This window comes from Heloderma suspectum, chromosome 2 (genome assembly GCF_057233095.1).
Source record: "Heloderma suspectum isolate Gila_16-S chromosome 2, 16-S_ref, whole genome shotgun sequence".
Classification (NCBI taxonomy): domain Eukaryota; kingdom Metazoa; phylum Chordata; class Lepidosauria; order Squamata; family Helodermatidae; genus Heloderma; species Heloderma suspectum.
Window position 1 is genome coordinate 268635385 of NC_139459.1, and position 15716 is coordinate 268651100.

At 43.1% G+C, this 15716-nt stretch overlaps 1 protein-coding gene across 1 annotated transcript in view; it reads right to left on the reverse strand.

Annotated features, from left to right (window-relative positions):
* Positions 1–13408: 13408 nt before the first annotated feature.
* Positions 13409–15716, reverse strand: part of GLRA1 (glycine receptor alpha 1) — a 121487-nt gene continuing 119179 nt past the window's right edge. Inside the window, exon 9 of the mRNA XM_084832435.1 lies at positions 13409–13723. Within this exon, the coding sequence (XP_084688561.1) occupies positions 13409–13723 (315 nt within the window). The remainder of the gene's footprint in view (positions 13724–15716) is intronic.

The window sequence follows — 15716 nt, forward strand, 5'->3', positions numbered from 1 at the left end:
GCGGCTGAATCCATCACTGGGTGGAAGAGACTCCTGAATCAGTTATATCCCAACTTATCTGAAAGCTGTCCAGAATAATAATAAAACTTCTGAGTGCTGTGAATTTTATTTCACACTCATCACGTATCATCAGGGATGGGAAGTTGCAGCCTTGTCACCCATTGCAACTATCCCTGGGGAGACCTCTGCATGCATTTCAAGCCTGTAACTATCCAACTGATTTCTTGACTGTCCAACCTAATGCACAAGCTCCTCCAATTTGCTTTGACTTCTGCCAACTAGATGGATACAATTTGCTGTTCTGGCCCATTGCTTTGACATGCTATAGCTACAAGCTTCTGGAATGCATGGTCAATGCCTGCCTGGCTTGGATCTCTGAACAGAACAAGCTACTGGCAAATGACTAGTGTAGTTTCTGCAGGCATCAGTCTACTATTAATCACCTGGTTTGATTGAAAACTCTGGTTTATGATGCCTTCCTGAGATGAGAATGTGCGGTGATTTGTGTTTTTTTTCCCTTTCCCCCTGAAAATGTATATGGCTCCTTCTTAGAAACATGGAACCCTTAGATTTTTATGATTTAAGAGGCAATCAACTCATCTTCATACAAAACTCTTTGAAGCACCATACTTTCAAGCTTTGCACAAGCTGCACTTATTCTAGGCCCTTTGAGCAGCAGGAGGATTTTTCTCCAGCTCTCTGTGACTTTCTCCTCTGAAAAGATTAGTGACATTGCTGCATCACTGCCTTGTGCAGTTCACAATTGGCTGTGGAGAGAGAAACAACAGCTGCCATCAAGGGTGGCACTGATTCCAACCTCTACATTTAGCTCCAGTTGACACAAAATAAATGTAACTCTACTGTTGAATCTTACACTTACACAATTGTACCTTGGACTTGGTGTCTTCCTTGGACTTGCCATTTCCTTGCCCAACTTCCATGGCTTATGACTACCTCTGAATAGTACCAGCAGCTGTATCATGAACACTGTTCACTCTGCAACCATTATGCAGAAAGCCATGACAATGAAACCAGAGATGGACATTGTATTGTAGATGAGCTCTTAGTGAGAGTGTGATTAGTTTAGGACCAAAGGGAGGCCTTGTAAAGCGCACCCAGTAGCAATACAGTGTTTGGCTGCATAGTCATGTCCCTTCATTTTCACCATTGCATCCAGATACGAAATCACAAAAAATCCAGCTCACTTGCTGTTTTGGATGGCTTCTATGCCCCAGTACTATCTTTGTATTTGTATGAAGTTACAGGAAAACAGGAATAGGATGTTTAAGGGTGGATGTGGGGAAGAGACTTGAGGTGGTGGAAGACTAGTCAGGTGTGCTTGGGTAATATCAGACCTGTATCAGACTTGCCCGACTCAAACCTGTATGTCACTTTCCCAGGATGCCCCCCTGCCTCCAATTTGTCCCTTTAACATTAGCTGCTTTTCTAACTGGTGGGTAACTTTTTACCCTCCCTTTCCAATTCCTCAGAAGGTAGCTCAGGAGACTTGCTTTTATTTAACAAAAAGGGCAGGATAGGCTGCAAAGGAGGGGAAAAATCAATTCACTGATGCAAAATGATTAGTTTCAAATGCAGAGTCTCTGCGCTGTGCTGAAGTCACTGCTGATGGTGTCAATGGAGTGCCTTGGAAGTTTAGCTTGAGGGGAAAATGCTGTGAGCAAAATTGATCCAGTTTGGAGTACAGACATGCTGCCATAATAGGCCACAGCAATCGGCAGAATTTGTTTAAGACAGGAGTGCTGGGCATCTCTAGTTATTTTGTAGACTTACGCACAAAGTATGTGGTGTTCTCATGAAAATGGGGTTTTTATATCTCAGTGATTGGTTATGATCTGCTGTTGTGTGGCGTCATTTTTCTGAACATAATTCTGTGCGTGTGTGTTTAGCATTTGCATGAGAAAGCCAAATTGTGAGACTAATGAATGTAGCCTTTATCTTCAAACCTGGACACCAGTATCAGTAAATCTGTGGCCTGCTATAAAGTGATAAAATGATGTTGTAGTGCCATCTCTCTCGTCCTTCAAATCCTTTCTCAAAAACTCTTCTGTGCTGCCTTTGGCAAATCTTTGGTGCTCAATGCCACTGAAAATAAACTTAGCCTTTTCTTTTGTTTTTCTCCTTTTTCTTCCTCCTATTGAAATTTAGATTACGGGCTCTTGTAGGGTGGGGTAAGCCTTTGTCTTTTTCACTTTCACTGAAAATTGCAAGCATGATTGTTTTAGGTTTCAATTCTATACACACTTACCTTGGGCTAAACCCCATTCAACTCAATGGGGCTTCCTTCTGCGTAGACATACACAGGATTACACTGTTAGTCTTTAAGCCTGAATCTTAAGCCCCCCAACTGTGTCAGAAACCATAATCTTATTTTTCAGAAATAGTCCCCAAATGTGTCAGAGAAACACAATCTTTCTTTCTGAAATATAATCTACTTAAAAAAAAAAATGCACTGGATAACTCTACCAGTGCCCTGGATAAACTAAGTGCCACAACACTGGAAAAGTCTTGTGTTTTAAAAAGCATGCTGTCCCTTCAGCTAAAAACAAAAAGTGTTGGTGATAAAGCAAATTTTCATGAAGGCCTGAAGAGTCATGATCAGTGGTGCAGTTAGGTAATTTGAGATTCTGGTATACAATCCCATACAGTTACCTCAAAGTAAGTCCCACTGAACTTGACATAACTTACTTCTGAGTAAACATGCACAGGATTACACTGTTAATGGTCATAAGGTATCCCCTGTTTAGATGGTAATGTATATTAAAAAAAAAGGTAAAGGTGTCCCCAACCAGTTGTGTCTGACCCTAGGGGGTGGTGCTCATCTCCATTTCTAAGCCGAAGAGCCAGCACTGTCCGAAGATGCTTCCGTGGTCATGTGTCCGGCATGGCCGAACACCGAGGTGCACGGAACGCTGTTGCCTTTCCCGCTGAGGCGGTACCTATTTATCTACTTGCAATTTCTTGCTTTCGAACTGCTAGGTTGGCAGGAGCTGGGCCTGAAGACGGGAGCTCACTCCGTCACGCGGCACTCGGGTCTCGAACTGCTGTCCTGCTGAGCTTCCGGTCTGCAATTCAGCATCTTAACCACTAAGCCACCTTTACTTCAAAATGTGGCAAGCCACATTTGGGGGCCATCCTGCTGAGTGGAGCCCTGGACCACTGCCCCAAAGTCCTACCCTTTTGGCATCCCTGGTCCTGATAACAATAGTGGAAGGGTAGGGAACACCATCCTTCTACATTGTGACTGGACTGGCAGTTTACACCATGATGCCATTGCTCTCCATAGGGATGGTGTCTGGAATATACTTTCTTAGAATTCCTGATCATGCTGTTATGCTGATCTCCCACATCTTCACCTTCAAGGATGTATCAGCAGTATCTAGTGCCAACTATGAATCCTAGGATGGCTTCGTTGCTCCACAGGACTGAAATAATTTTGGAGGAGGGAATTTGACAGTGAAGGGGTCATATGGGATATCTCCAAAAGGATGCATAAATGGATACATGGTACTCACAAAGATCTATGCATGTACATTCATTTGCAGAATTTCTTTTAAGACACCCCCCCCCCGCCATGTTATAAACAACTAGAATGTTCTATTGGAACTGCCCTATACATGTTAAAAGGGTTGGAGGGAAGGGCTGGGGGGAGAAACAACTCAAGTACTTTTTTTTGGCAGCTCTTTATTTTCTGAGTGTTGGAGCCAAGGAGGGATTGCGTGGATGATTGATTTCTTAACATCTGGTGTTGCAAAGCCTCTCTTTGGCCCATAGCAGTGTGAGCTCCAGAAGCTTCTGGTTCTTTAGTTTTTCCTCACAAAATTATTTGGAATCTCTTTTCAAAAACATCTATAGTTTTACTCAGATGTGGAATAATAATTCTAAGGGATTCGATACACATCTTTTGAAAGAAACTGCACATATTTTTTAAAAATATGAACTCTCTCTCCCTCTGTGTGTGCATATGTGTGTGTATATGTAGGGGTGTGTGTGGGTGTGTGGACGTGTATTTGCATTTATTATACTGCAAATAGGATGAAATATTTCAGATGAAAACTGAAATGAACCATCAACTCAAATGGTGATTTGATAGAGATTTCTATGGAATCTTTTAGTAGGGAAGGTTGGGCTCAGACTCTGTTGTCCCTGCTGCTAGTTCTTTCCTGAATGCACTGATTTCCAGACGTATACTAACCCTCTATGTCTGATGTTTTGCTGTAATCCATACCCCAACCATGTAATGTAGGGAAGTATCTCCACATTGCAGAAAGGAGGGACGACTCTCTCTGCAGTCCTTTGCATCCTTACATGAGAATAAGCCCCACTTGGACATAGTGGATCTTACTTCTGAGTAAACAGATAAAGTAAACAGTAAACACTGTAAGGCTGAACTAGTACATGTATGGCAGAGGTATGATTGGAATTGGGCATTTCTTGATCTGTGGCTCAGGGGTTGTGTTTTTTTTAGGCACTGTATTGTACCAGCTTCCTAATGTATGTACACTAACTTGCTTTAACAATGTAATCTTACACTTGTCCTCTTCTTCGTGTGTTAAATATTTGCTACCTTGTCTTTCGCCTTCCTAAGACATGGTGAGAATTTCCTCACTGAGCAGATGGTTGGAGTCGCCAGTTTTGACAAAGTTGACAATGTTGATCTACTGTTGAGGTGGAAGGGGATGCCTCCCACTCCAAGCAGATGACTGACGCACTCAAAGCTGACAGCAGTGATTCCCTCTTCTTTGCCATGTGTAGGCCCAATCTGGCAAAGGTCACTAATGGTGCAATCCTATGCATGTTTAGACAGAAATAGGTCCTACAACTCCCAGCATCCCCCAGGCAACCTATGTAGCCCCTATGTTTAATGAGCTTTTCTTTACTGTTTGCAAGCACCCGTTTGTTCGTGCAAGATGGCATCCAGCAAGGAGAGAGCCACATGTTAAAGATAGACCAAATATTTGGCGGGAAAAAAAAATCCGTATCATAAATGCCAATAGCGTATATTTTGAGATGCTATGTACATGAACGCTTTAAAAATAAAACAAATAAGAGTGAAAGGTACATTGAATTCAAGGCTTCTCTGTATATGTTGCAGCCCCCCACCCCCAGTGTATGGCCTTCAACAGCCCCTATTTTGTCAGCCTCCAACTTCCCCTCTCCTACAAAAAATCTATTGAATGCAGGTTCCAGCAACTTTACTTACCTAGGTCTGTAACTCTGAACACATAGGTCTGCACGACACGACAGCCTGCTGTGACTTAATTTAGCCATAGGGACTGTTGTGTCATGCCAAGCACCTTTTGGTTGTGGTTTGCCATGTCATGTGAACCTGGTCTCATGGGTTGTTTGAAGGGGTAGACAACCCTCAAATAACCCTAAAATGAGGTGTGGGTTATTTGAGGCTTGTCTACCCACTGAAACAACCCACAACACCAGGTTCACATGACACAGCAAACTACGAGTGCACCACCACTTGCATATTCAAAATGGCTGCTTGATTGTGCAAACAAGCCCAGAGCCAGACTCCCTCATGTTCCATTCAATTGGCTAATATGGCGTACCAACAGTCCTGGTCCTACCTTACCCTTTTTCATCTGATTAACAGAAAGTAAATGCTGGTTACCGAAATTCTCCCTCCCCAAATAATAATAAAAAACACGACTCCTGGTATTGAGTCAGGCATTAACCTATGGGACTGCTTCTTCCACATGGAAACACTCCTGACAGGAACTAATACTGCTATTAACATTCCAATGATATTATATGTATTGTTTTTAAAAGGCGATTTATTTGAGGCCTATTAGGGGCAAGACTTCTCCTTTCAACTTTTAAACAGAAGTCACAGACAGCAAGCTGATTGTTATGCCAGCAGACAGAAAATACTTCCTTTCTTTCCCGTTGCCAACAAACTCCATTTGTACTCTTGACTCTCTTATCTAATTGCTCCCTACAATTTACAGATAAAATAAAACAGTTCAGTGAGAAGAGGAAGGCCAGTAAAAAGTAACGCTATGATTTTCATGGAAGAGGAAGGCCATGCATTACAGGCTGAAGCTGCATGTTCTCTTGGCAGCAGCCTTTCCCGCCTTGCTATTAGCTATTTGGAACTGGTTCTGTGGTGAATATAACAGGGTTCCAACACAACTGATTTTAATCTCATCGGAGCTTTTCCAAGCAGGGGCGTAGGGTGGAGGTCCAGGCATTGGAATTCACCCACATTGGCTTCTCGTCATGTGTGAACCGGACCATTATTGACTTACCAACCCAATTCGCACATCCTAACAAGCCACTATGGGTTAATTAACCATTTTGGGGGGGGGCGCAGCACATGCCAGCCAGCCATTTTGAATATCCAAGCCCTGGCATAACCCACGGCTTGTCCTAGGGTTATATGTGGGTTGTTTAATCCTTGCACAACCCCCGCCACCTGGGTTTGCACAGCACAAAACCCATGGGAAATGCTAGCTGGGGCTTATATATTCAAAATGGTGTCTGGCATGCACCGTGGCGCTCTGAAGGTTAATTAACCCATGGTAGCTTGTCGTGACATGCGAGCTGACCCACTAAGTGCTGACTTTGGAGGCCTGGTGTTGTGATAGAGCAACATCATGTGAAGTGTGGGTCATGCAAGGCCTCAAAGTGTCCTCTGGTGGGACCTCTTTGCTATAGCATTGGGAGACATTTACATGCTGGCTGGATCCAGCTGCACAGGGCTGCTCACAATACTGGGCTGGAAAGTATTAAGTGTACTTTCCAGAAGCAGACTCTGTCAGGGTGCCGGCAGTGGAGGCTGGCGGCTCTGATTTTGGTTGGGCTGAGAGTCCATTCTGGGTCTTAGTCAGAACCAGCCAGAACTCTAAAGGAGCTACCCAAGGTGCTGAACCCATTGTGAGCTATGGTTTAGCACTTTGGATAGCTCCTTTAAAGTTCTGGCTGGATCTGACTAAAACCCAGAATGGATTCCCAGCCCCACTGAAATCGGAGCCAACAGTCTCGGCTGGGTGCTGGGGCCCTGTCAGCTGCTCAGTAGAATGAGGAGCAAAGCGTTGAAAATGGTTTCCAGTGGTGCTTGCAAAAGCTTCATTATGCTCGAACCACAGAAATGTAAACACCACTGATAAGAGGAAGAGCATGAACAGCTTAGGCCAGAATCCAGGGATACTTCCCACGACTCTGAAACCCCCCCTGCTGCATAACAATTTCTGGGCCAGAGCTAATCGTGATGCTGTGAAGGATGACAGATTGCTATAATTCTCTTCCAAAATAATGAAGCGGCTTGATAAATATAGCCGCCCTGCATGGAGAAACCCTGTCCCCCCACCTTCCTTTTTAGCCAGACACGGCTGTAAGAGCACAGTTGCCAAAAGAACGGTACTTTGTGCATGGAGGGGCATCTAATCCTGATGCAGTCCACAAAGAGGGACTGTTGCTTTTGGCCAGAATGAAGTAGGCAGCATGCTATCCAAAAAACATCAGGTGCAGGGTGGGGTGGAGAGACAGCTTTTTTAAAATAGCAAACAAGCTTCAGCTTCCTTTTCCAAGGCAAAGGAAATAATATCTGTCAGTTTCAGCTAAGTTCCCATGTGGACATTCCTCCCTTGAATTGGAGAGGATAATTTTGTGGCAGCATCATTCTGTCATAAACTAGGTGAAATTCAGAATAAAAACACAGAGGTCCTGGAAGCCCACTTAGCTGCCACAGTGTAAATAACGTTTTGGGCCTAGCAGCTAAACCAACACCACCTTTGCCTTGATGCTTGCTATTAAATTAGTATGCAAGGCTGCATTGATCATTGGGCTCCTGGGCCATTCTGACAGATTTTGGGAAGCCGTGTATGGGTATGCTGCAGCATCTCTTCTTCCCTGCACCTGCCAGCACCAAGCAAAGACCTTACCTGATAGTGATCTTTCATCAAGACCAGGGGCAAGCACCAGTGTCAATGACTGCTGGTCTCCTGGCAGTGGAGCTATGATCAGTTCTTGACTCTGAGATTCTTAAGCCTGATTTGATGTGCACCACCACCAGAGCATAGGACCAGGCGCAGCAAAATTCAAAATGCTATCTGATTTTATAAAAAAAGGAAAGTCTGTGCAGTGATTTAATCCCAGCTAATGCAGACTAGCCCTTCAAGCAGAGAAAAGGTTGAAGACTATGGTCTCGAAAGCTGGCCATGAAATGGGTTAGATAAATAAATAAGTAAATAAATACATGGGTTAAACAAACAAAGCAGAATAGTCATAGGCTTTAGCTATAACGAAAGAGGTCACATAGCATGGCATGTTGATCATGAGGCAAGAGCGTTTGCACAAGTGACATTAAGCATATCTTTCGGTGTGGAATGGGGCACTTGTGAAGGTCGTTCATGCAGAATAGAAAGCAAAAGGGAGCCATTTTAAAATGCCACAATGTACTTTTTGATCAGTGTAGGCCTTGCATGTGTGTTACAGAGGCAGGAAATCCACAAACCAGTTTTGTGCCACAAAGGGCATTGGGTCATGGTAGATCACCCTGCCTCTTCCTGGAAAACAAACAGGGGGGCATGGGGAAACTCTACAAAACATGCCTGCTTTGAAGAGTAGCATTCAGCCGTACTTTGACCTCCACTCAAGCTAGTGGAGTTACACCCAAGAGAAACTGCCTTTGAACACAAACCCAGTCAGGCAAGTCTGGATTGAGAGTGGGCAGGCAGCCATGCGAGCCATTATTTAATGCGTCTTGGTCTGTAGCATCTGTGCCAAGGTGAATCTCGACTCCATAAGTGAAGAAAGAAAAGGAGAGACAGCCAGGGAATTTTGTGGGGTGGGGAATAGGCAGTAGCTGCACAGTCTGCTCTTGTGTCGGACAGGGCAGGTAGGGGAATTCCTCCATCTGCTAACCGACCTTCGACAAGACGGTGAGCGTGCCTGCCGAGTATGCCGCTGACACAACCCGGTATTTGCACTGCGGCAGATTCAACAAGCACGCTCAAGCCAGTGGCAGCTGTGGGCTCTAGACAAGATGCAGAGAGCAGTCTTCAGGCTGTAACAGCAGCTGCGCTGTAATGCTTTTGATTTCAGAGGGTGGTGCGTGTGGGTGCCTGCACACGCATGTCTGCATACGCACGCACATGCACGTACCTGCTCTCATAGTCTTTATGCAATGTTGTGAATCACCCAGAGAGCGCTGGTTATCAGGAGGTATAGAAATGTAATGCATGAATGAAATGAATGACCCAAGGGGAAGGAAAGAACTGCCATCCCCAAGATTTAATTTATTTGAATGGTGGGAACTATAACGGGATATAAAGGCCTGCTAATACCCTGGCTTTTCTTTATAGTCTACACCAGCGTTTCCCTGAACTGCAACTCCCATCATCCCCAGCTAGCATGCTGGCTGGGGATGATGGAGTTTGTGGACATACACATCTGGACAGCACCAGGTTGGGGAACAGCAGTCCACCCCCTCCCACTTATAGTGGCATACATCCCCAGACCCTTTAAAGTCACCATTTGCCAAGATCTTAGCAAGTACACTAGAGTCTTAAAGATCCAAGCCTCAACCAATGATTATCCAGGTTCACTATGAACAGTGCCACGTTTGTGTGGTTCTTTGAGGAAGAGGATATCAGTGGGCCTCCCTTATCCCATTCACCCTTCACCATGTGAAGAAAAAGAAAAGAAAGAGTGCTCGCTTTCGCTACTGCACAACCTCAGCCAGCCTCAAAACAATGTGAGATTAGGGGAGGGAGAGTTCAGGGTGAGGGGTGCTCTTTCCGGGCAATACCTCTCATTTCATATATTCATGAAGTCTGAGCTTGTAGATTGCACCTAGTGCCACTGTGGATCGAAGATCACAGGCTGTGTGTGGGTTTACAAGCAGAGAAGAAGGTGCTGGGAAGTCATGGTGAACTCTGCAATAATATCTGAGCACTAGCTAGTGAAATGACTGCTGCCATCCGCCATGAGTATATGTGTGTGTCATCATTTCATGGCAATGTTGCCTGGATTTAGTTGTAATATTATGCCAAAACAGGAAAGACCCCATTATGTGTAATTGTTGGATGGTGTATACCTTTTTGCTCCTCTTGGTGTTCCTTCTTCCCATGATGGGAGCTGAGACCATGTTTCCAGACTGGCAATCTAAAAGAGAGGGGAGGGATCCCTGTGCTTTGAAATCTACCCTTTTCTCTAACCCTATGGAAACAGCATTCTGCTTCATCCAATAATTTTGGTATTCTGAATATTATGTATATACCTCAGGCCATTTGGGTAACTGTATTGCATTGTGCCTGATGATTTGTAATGGAAGCACATATTGAAACAGAAGTATAAATGCATATTGACTGAAAGGAAGGGGTATAACAATTTGGAGCATCTTTACACCTAAGGCAGCCTAAAATCCTGCATTTAAAATGGGGCTTTCGGCTTCTGTTTTAAATGCAGGATCACAATGGACTCCCTTTGCATGCACTTCCTCCCCCACCCTGCTTTCCTCCTCCTTATCTGAGTCTTTGATATGTTTATAATGAAACACATATAGCCACTAGATGGCACTGTAGTCTAGCACCTCTTATTGCGCCTTTTTCTCTTTTCATGAGGAAACTCAAGTGGAACTCAAAGACTGTAATTTGATCCCTCATTATCTCCGAACTTTTAAAAAATGGAATAATGGTCATTTAGTGAGGGAGATGCCCTGGAGGTTGATGACATCATCTAAAGGGCTCACAAACTTCCATGAGTAACCAATCTCAATAGCAGGATAGAAGCTCCATGTGAAGAAGCCCTTGGAGAACGAAGGACAGTCTATTTCCCCCACAGACACAGCTACAGGTAAAGTCTGTTCACACTTTCTGAAACCCCCTCCTTCCCACATTGTTAATCCTGACTTGAAAGTACAGCTTTCTACACACTTGAAGACAAACATTTGATCTCCAGTGCCTATTTCAGGCTTAGATTGTTGGGCTAGATTATGGAAGTTAAACTGAGGCTATCAAAACTTCTGCAAGTGAGCCACCTTACCCCAGTAGACGACCCAGGTAAAAAAGATATGAATGTAATTTTCTAATATGGGAGATGAATGATAGCTGAGCTCATTAGATAGGCTGGGAAAAATTATGAAATATAGTTTTGGATTGATTTTCTTTACACAGGTAGCCACAGCTCTTGAAGAGTGAAGTCAGTGCCTCCTCGTCTGGGCTGAAGTGAATCAAATGCTTTCTGGATATCTTTACTCGAATCCTGAGCGTGGCAGGCAGATTTGAACCTCTGTAAAGTTTCTGTGAGAGCAGCTCCACATTTTGTGACAGCTGTGGGAAACACCAGCAAAGATGAAGTGTGGCCATCATACATGCATGTGCACACATCTGGGAACCCTAAATGGGCTGTGGCTTCCAGACATGTGTGCGGGTGTTTAAAGATGTGCATCTGTCTGTCTGTCTGTCTGTCTGTCAATCTATTGTCTCTCTGTGTGTGTATGATGCCCAGATTTCATGTATTTGCTATGGGAAACACTGGTGTAAGACTCATATTGCCTACAACAGTTGTAAGATGTAGAGCTGCCTTAACTGGGGCTGCAATGATATTTGATAATCCTGTCATTATGGGCTAATATTTGAGTGTGAACTGATTGTCTTTCTACTCGCTAAATCACTTTTCATTTTAACTTTCTAAAGTGCAAAATTTGGGAAATTAACCCCAAAGTAGCAAACTAGTGCCTAGAAGATTGTACCAAAGGACATTGTGATTCCTTGCACATTTTCATATATGTGTGTATGTGTATACACATACACACATTCCATTCCTCTTCTCTCTCCCTTGTCACCCCAAACACTGACTAAATGTACCACTACCATAAAGGCCTCTGCTGTCAGTTTTAACTTCCACTGTGGAGCTGGTCACTTTCCCAGTCCATGTAAACTTTGATGACGCTTTCTCCTCCCCTGCAACATAGCATTAATGGAATCCATATGGGGAAGAAGATACACACAAATGCCAAACTGCAGAGGAGTGCAGAAAATCTTGTTTGTGTCTTGCTAGCCATGACAGCTAAATGCAGCACCACGGAGAGTTACAAAAATATAGTTGGGCTAGCAATCCCACTTGAATATTACTAATGCTATGAAATGTCAGAAAATAATGATTATCTCAGAAAATAATGATTATCTTTTCTGTATATATATTCTTTCCCATAGCCCACCCCAGGTTTACCAATTAAAATTATTTTTCTGTTACGTCTATTTACACACACACACACGCACACATACACACACACACACACACACACACACTTTCCTTCTCTCCTGAAGTGCAGATGTGGAATATCTTCCTTACGTGGATTTTGTTTTAAAACCATAGCTTCTTAGAATAGCTATTTTTATTTATGTAATTTAAAGAAATATGGCAGGCATCTTAAGATTAATGATGTTTTTGAAACACTGTATAATAACTCTGGGATCACACTGGGGGAATTGCACTGGTGTCAACAGGTGTGAGTTGTGACCGAGCACCTTTGCTCGAGAGTCACAACTCCTACCTCTTCAATTTAAGAACAGAAAGGTGCAATTCACTTCTCACCGAAATCAGTGGAAAAATGGGGGGGGGGAATATCCAGTTGCTGTTAAAGGATGTAGGCTGCAATTTTACGTTAATGCCATGGAGGCATTTTAGCATTCCCATCTGCACCACTCTCTGAAAGGGATATATGACAGGACTCTTATCTACCTATCCATCTATATATTAAATAGAGTGTTTTATTATCATAGTGACTGCTTTCTAATATGCAACTTAGCCACCCTTCAATCCTTCAAGCAAACCATAATCCTTTTTTCTCTCTTTTACAATCCCCCAGCCCAAACCATTCCATCTTCAAACCATACATGAACAACATGGGGCAGTATACAGTTATATGACTTTTTTCTCTCCCTTTTGTTTTTTGAGTGCTTGCTTAGAACTGGTATGGCCTTATAGAGCAAGAGTCTGGTTTAAGCATAATTGCAATCCTCCTTGCACATGGAATCATGAATCATTCCACTGGCTTTAGATTCTAAGCTGTTAATAGGCTAAAAAAGGATTTCTTTTTGCATTATAATTAAGCATGAATATATATTTAATATATTACACTGCTTGGACTGCCGCCATAGCAATCCTAAACTTCCCTATGCTGTAAAACAATGTGTCCCTCCCGTAATCTCCCCAACTCAAGTTTTTGAAAGCTTTCTTCCCATAGCCCACCCCCCCCATATTCCTCAGTTCATACATTTTTTTAAAAGTCACCCACTTTTTAAAATAGATATTGCCACATTCTTAAATTCATGCATCACTGCATTGCTATTGCACATGGTGTGTATAGAGTAACCATTTCTCTTGCCTTTGCAACCATCCATTCTCTTTGAATTTTGCATACGAACCCCCCTCAGGGCTTGTGTACATCTTCCCTTCGGACAATCTTGTAGATGATCCAGTAGAAAATGTTGAAGATGAGGAAGGCCATGGGGAAGCCGATCCGCGAGATCTTATCTATCTTCTTGGCTCGCTGGACGAAAAGCTTGCGCATTTCGTCGGGGGACTTTGAGGGGGGCGGGGCTGGGTTTGCTGTGTTGTTGTTGTTGGCTCCTTTGACTGAGATGCCATCCTTGGCTTGCAGGCAGGCAGGCCCCATCCCATAGGCAGAAAAGTTGAACCTGCCTTCCCCAGTATCATCCTCCTGAAATATATTAAACATAGGACTCTACTTACAAATAAGATATAGACAGTGCACCCTTGCTATAAGGCTCTGCTGTCATAGCTCCCAAAGTCACTGGGGACATGTATCCCATAATGCCTTGCTCAAGAGGGGCAACCCTTTCTTGGGGAGATCAGCCTTATAGATGGGTGCAATATGATGCACAGATGCAAAGCAGGGGATCCATTTACAAATGGAAAGTAGATTGGCCTGTCTTTCCTTCAAGAACCATTCTTTTTCTTTAACAGAAATATCCCCTGTTTTGCTTCTGCCCCTCCTCCCCATTCATACCTTCTTTATTCTTGGCTTGCCCAGAAGGAGCGGGCTCCATGTAACTCTTATAGTAAAAGTCATTTCATGAGTATTTCTATGGAGTTACATGGACTTCTAGCAGAAAGGCTCATCGTTCAAAAGATATCTGTATGCGTTGTTAATTTAACAGTGAGACCATATTCTCTTCTCTTTGGATGTTCTTTTGGGCTTCCCTTCCTCACTTTGCTCCCTCATTCCAATTCTTAGATAGGTCTACAAGATAATGGAGACACATCTATGCTGCAGCCTTAAAGTGCTTTAACAGTCATCTCAGGGAATTCTGGGAGTTAGTTCTGCATTTGTGTCAAGATGAGTGTGGGTGTGTATGGTGCTAGCAATCTCAAACTGAGAATCCCAGCATCCTCACTAAATAGTGGCTCAATAAATAATAAGCTAATAACAATTCCTAGGGCTCTTTATGAGAAAGCATGGTCATTAAACTGGAATAAAAGAGATGTAAGTACTTAGTGTAGATATGTCTCAAGACTTGCATTGCTAGCAACTCCACTTGCAATGCAGGCATGCCCATAGCTGCACAGAAGCTACAAGTGAATAAGGGGGATTAAAGTACTTTCTTGCCTCTTCTATGAGCCATGGCCTGAGAGAGAGGCTACACACAGTATGACTGAAGACTGTCCCAAAAGGTTTAAGATTGCGAAAAAGTGAAAATGTGGATGAAGATACCGATGGTATGTGTATATTTGCTACTATACATTGGTAGTATATTGAATTCTTATCCCCTGGTATGGAAGAAAAAAATATGTTAGAAATTATTCAATGCAGTTCAATGAATAAAAAAAGAACATGTGATTTACTTTTGAGGATGCAGAAGGGGTCTACAGAATTTGATATTATCCCTGTTTCATAGATGGAGTGACTGAGTTGGGGTTACTTGCCAGGCCCCAGAAGAGAAACAAAGTAACTGATGGCCTTTTTGTTCGGAATCTGAAGTCACGGTTATGATGCTCTAAGCACAAAGTTCATGCAGCAATTCCACCAATTTCTGCCCTAGACATAAGCTTCTATTTTTCTACGTTACATACCAGTACACATGTTAGGACATCAGATTTAAGACTCCAAGCTTGGATGAAATATGACTTTTCCAAGTTAAATGTGAGGAATCAGTTGGAGGAAAAAGTGCTCCTATAGCTATAATGAAAATTGCCATGGATTAACCCCTCTTGTGGGCTTTTAATTTAGAACAGTGTAGAAAGCCCTCTACATATGCTTCTTTTTAAGCCTTTCTTTGCAGAGTATCTTTTAAGAATGGCCCTGCTTTTCATATTGCATGGTATGGATGAATTGTACTGCCACGTGTTTACAGCAAGGAAGTATGAATGGAGCTGAGAGTGTTTTGGTAAATTGGAGAAAATAATGTCAAATGAAGTTTTGGTTCATCTGGAGTTAGCTGCAAGGCATATGACTTACCTGCAAAACTCTTTAGTCTCAGCGGCAGGATAGGTCTGTAAACCAGTTCCCCTTTGGCCCTCTGTTCCTCCTGATGATAGCACTCTCCACAGTCAACACCAAAATAACGGGACCTCTGCCTTATCTACATTTATCTACCTGTTCTCTCCATTCACAGGGCTTCCTTTTATGCCTTGCACCAGCACAATGCAAACAGTTTTGACATTTATATTACACTTTCTCAATTCTTAAGAAAGTGTCTTAAGACTTTTCCCCTTCT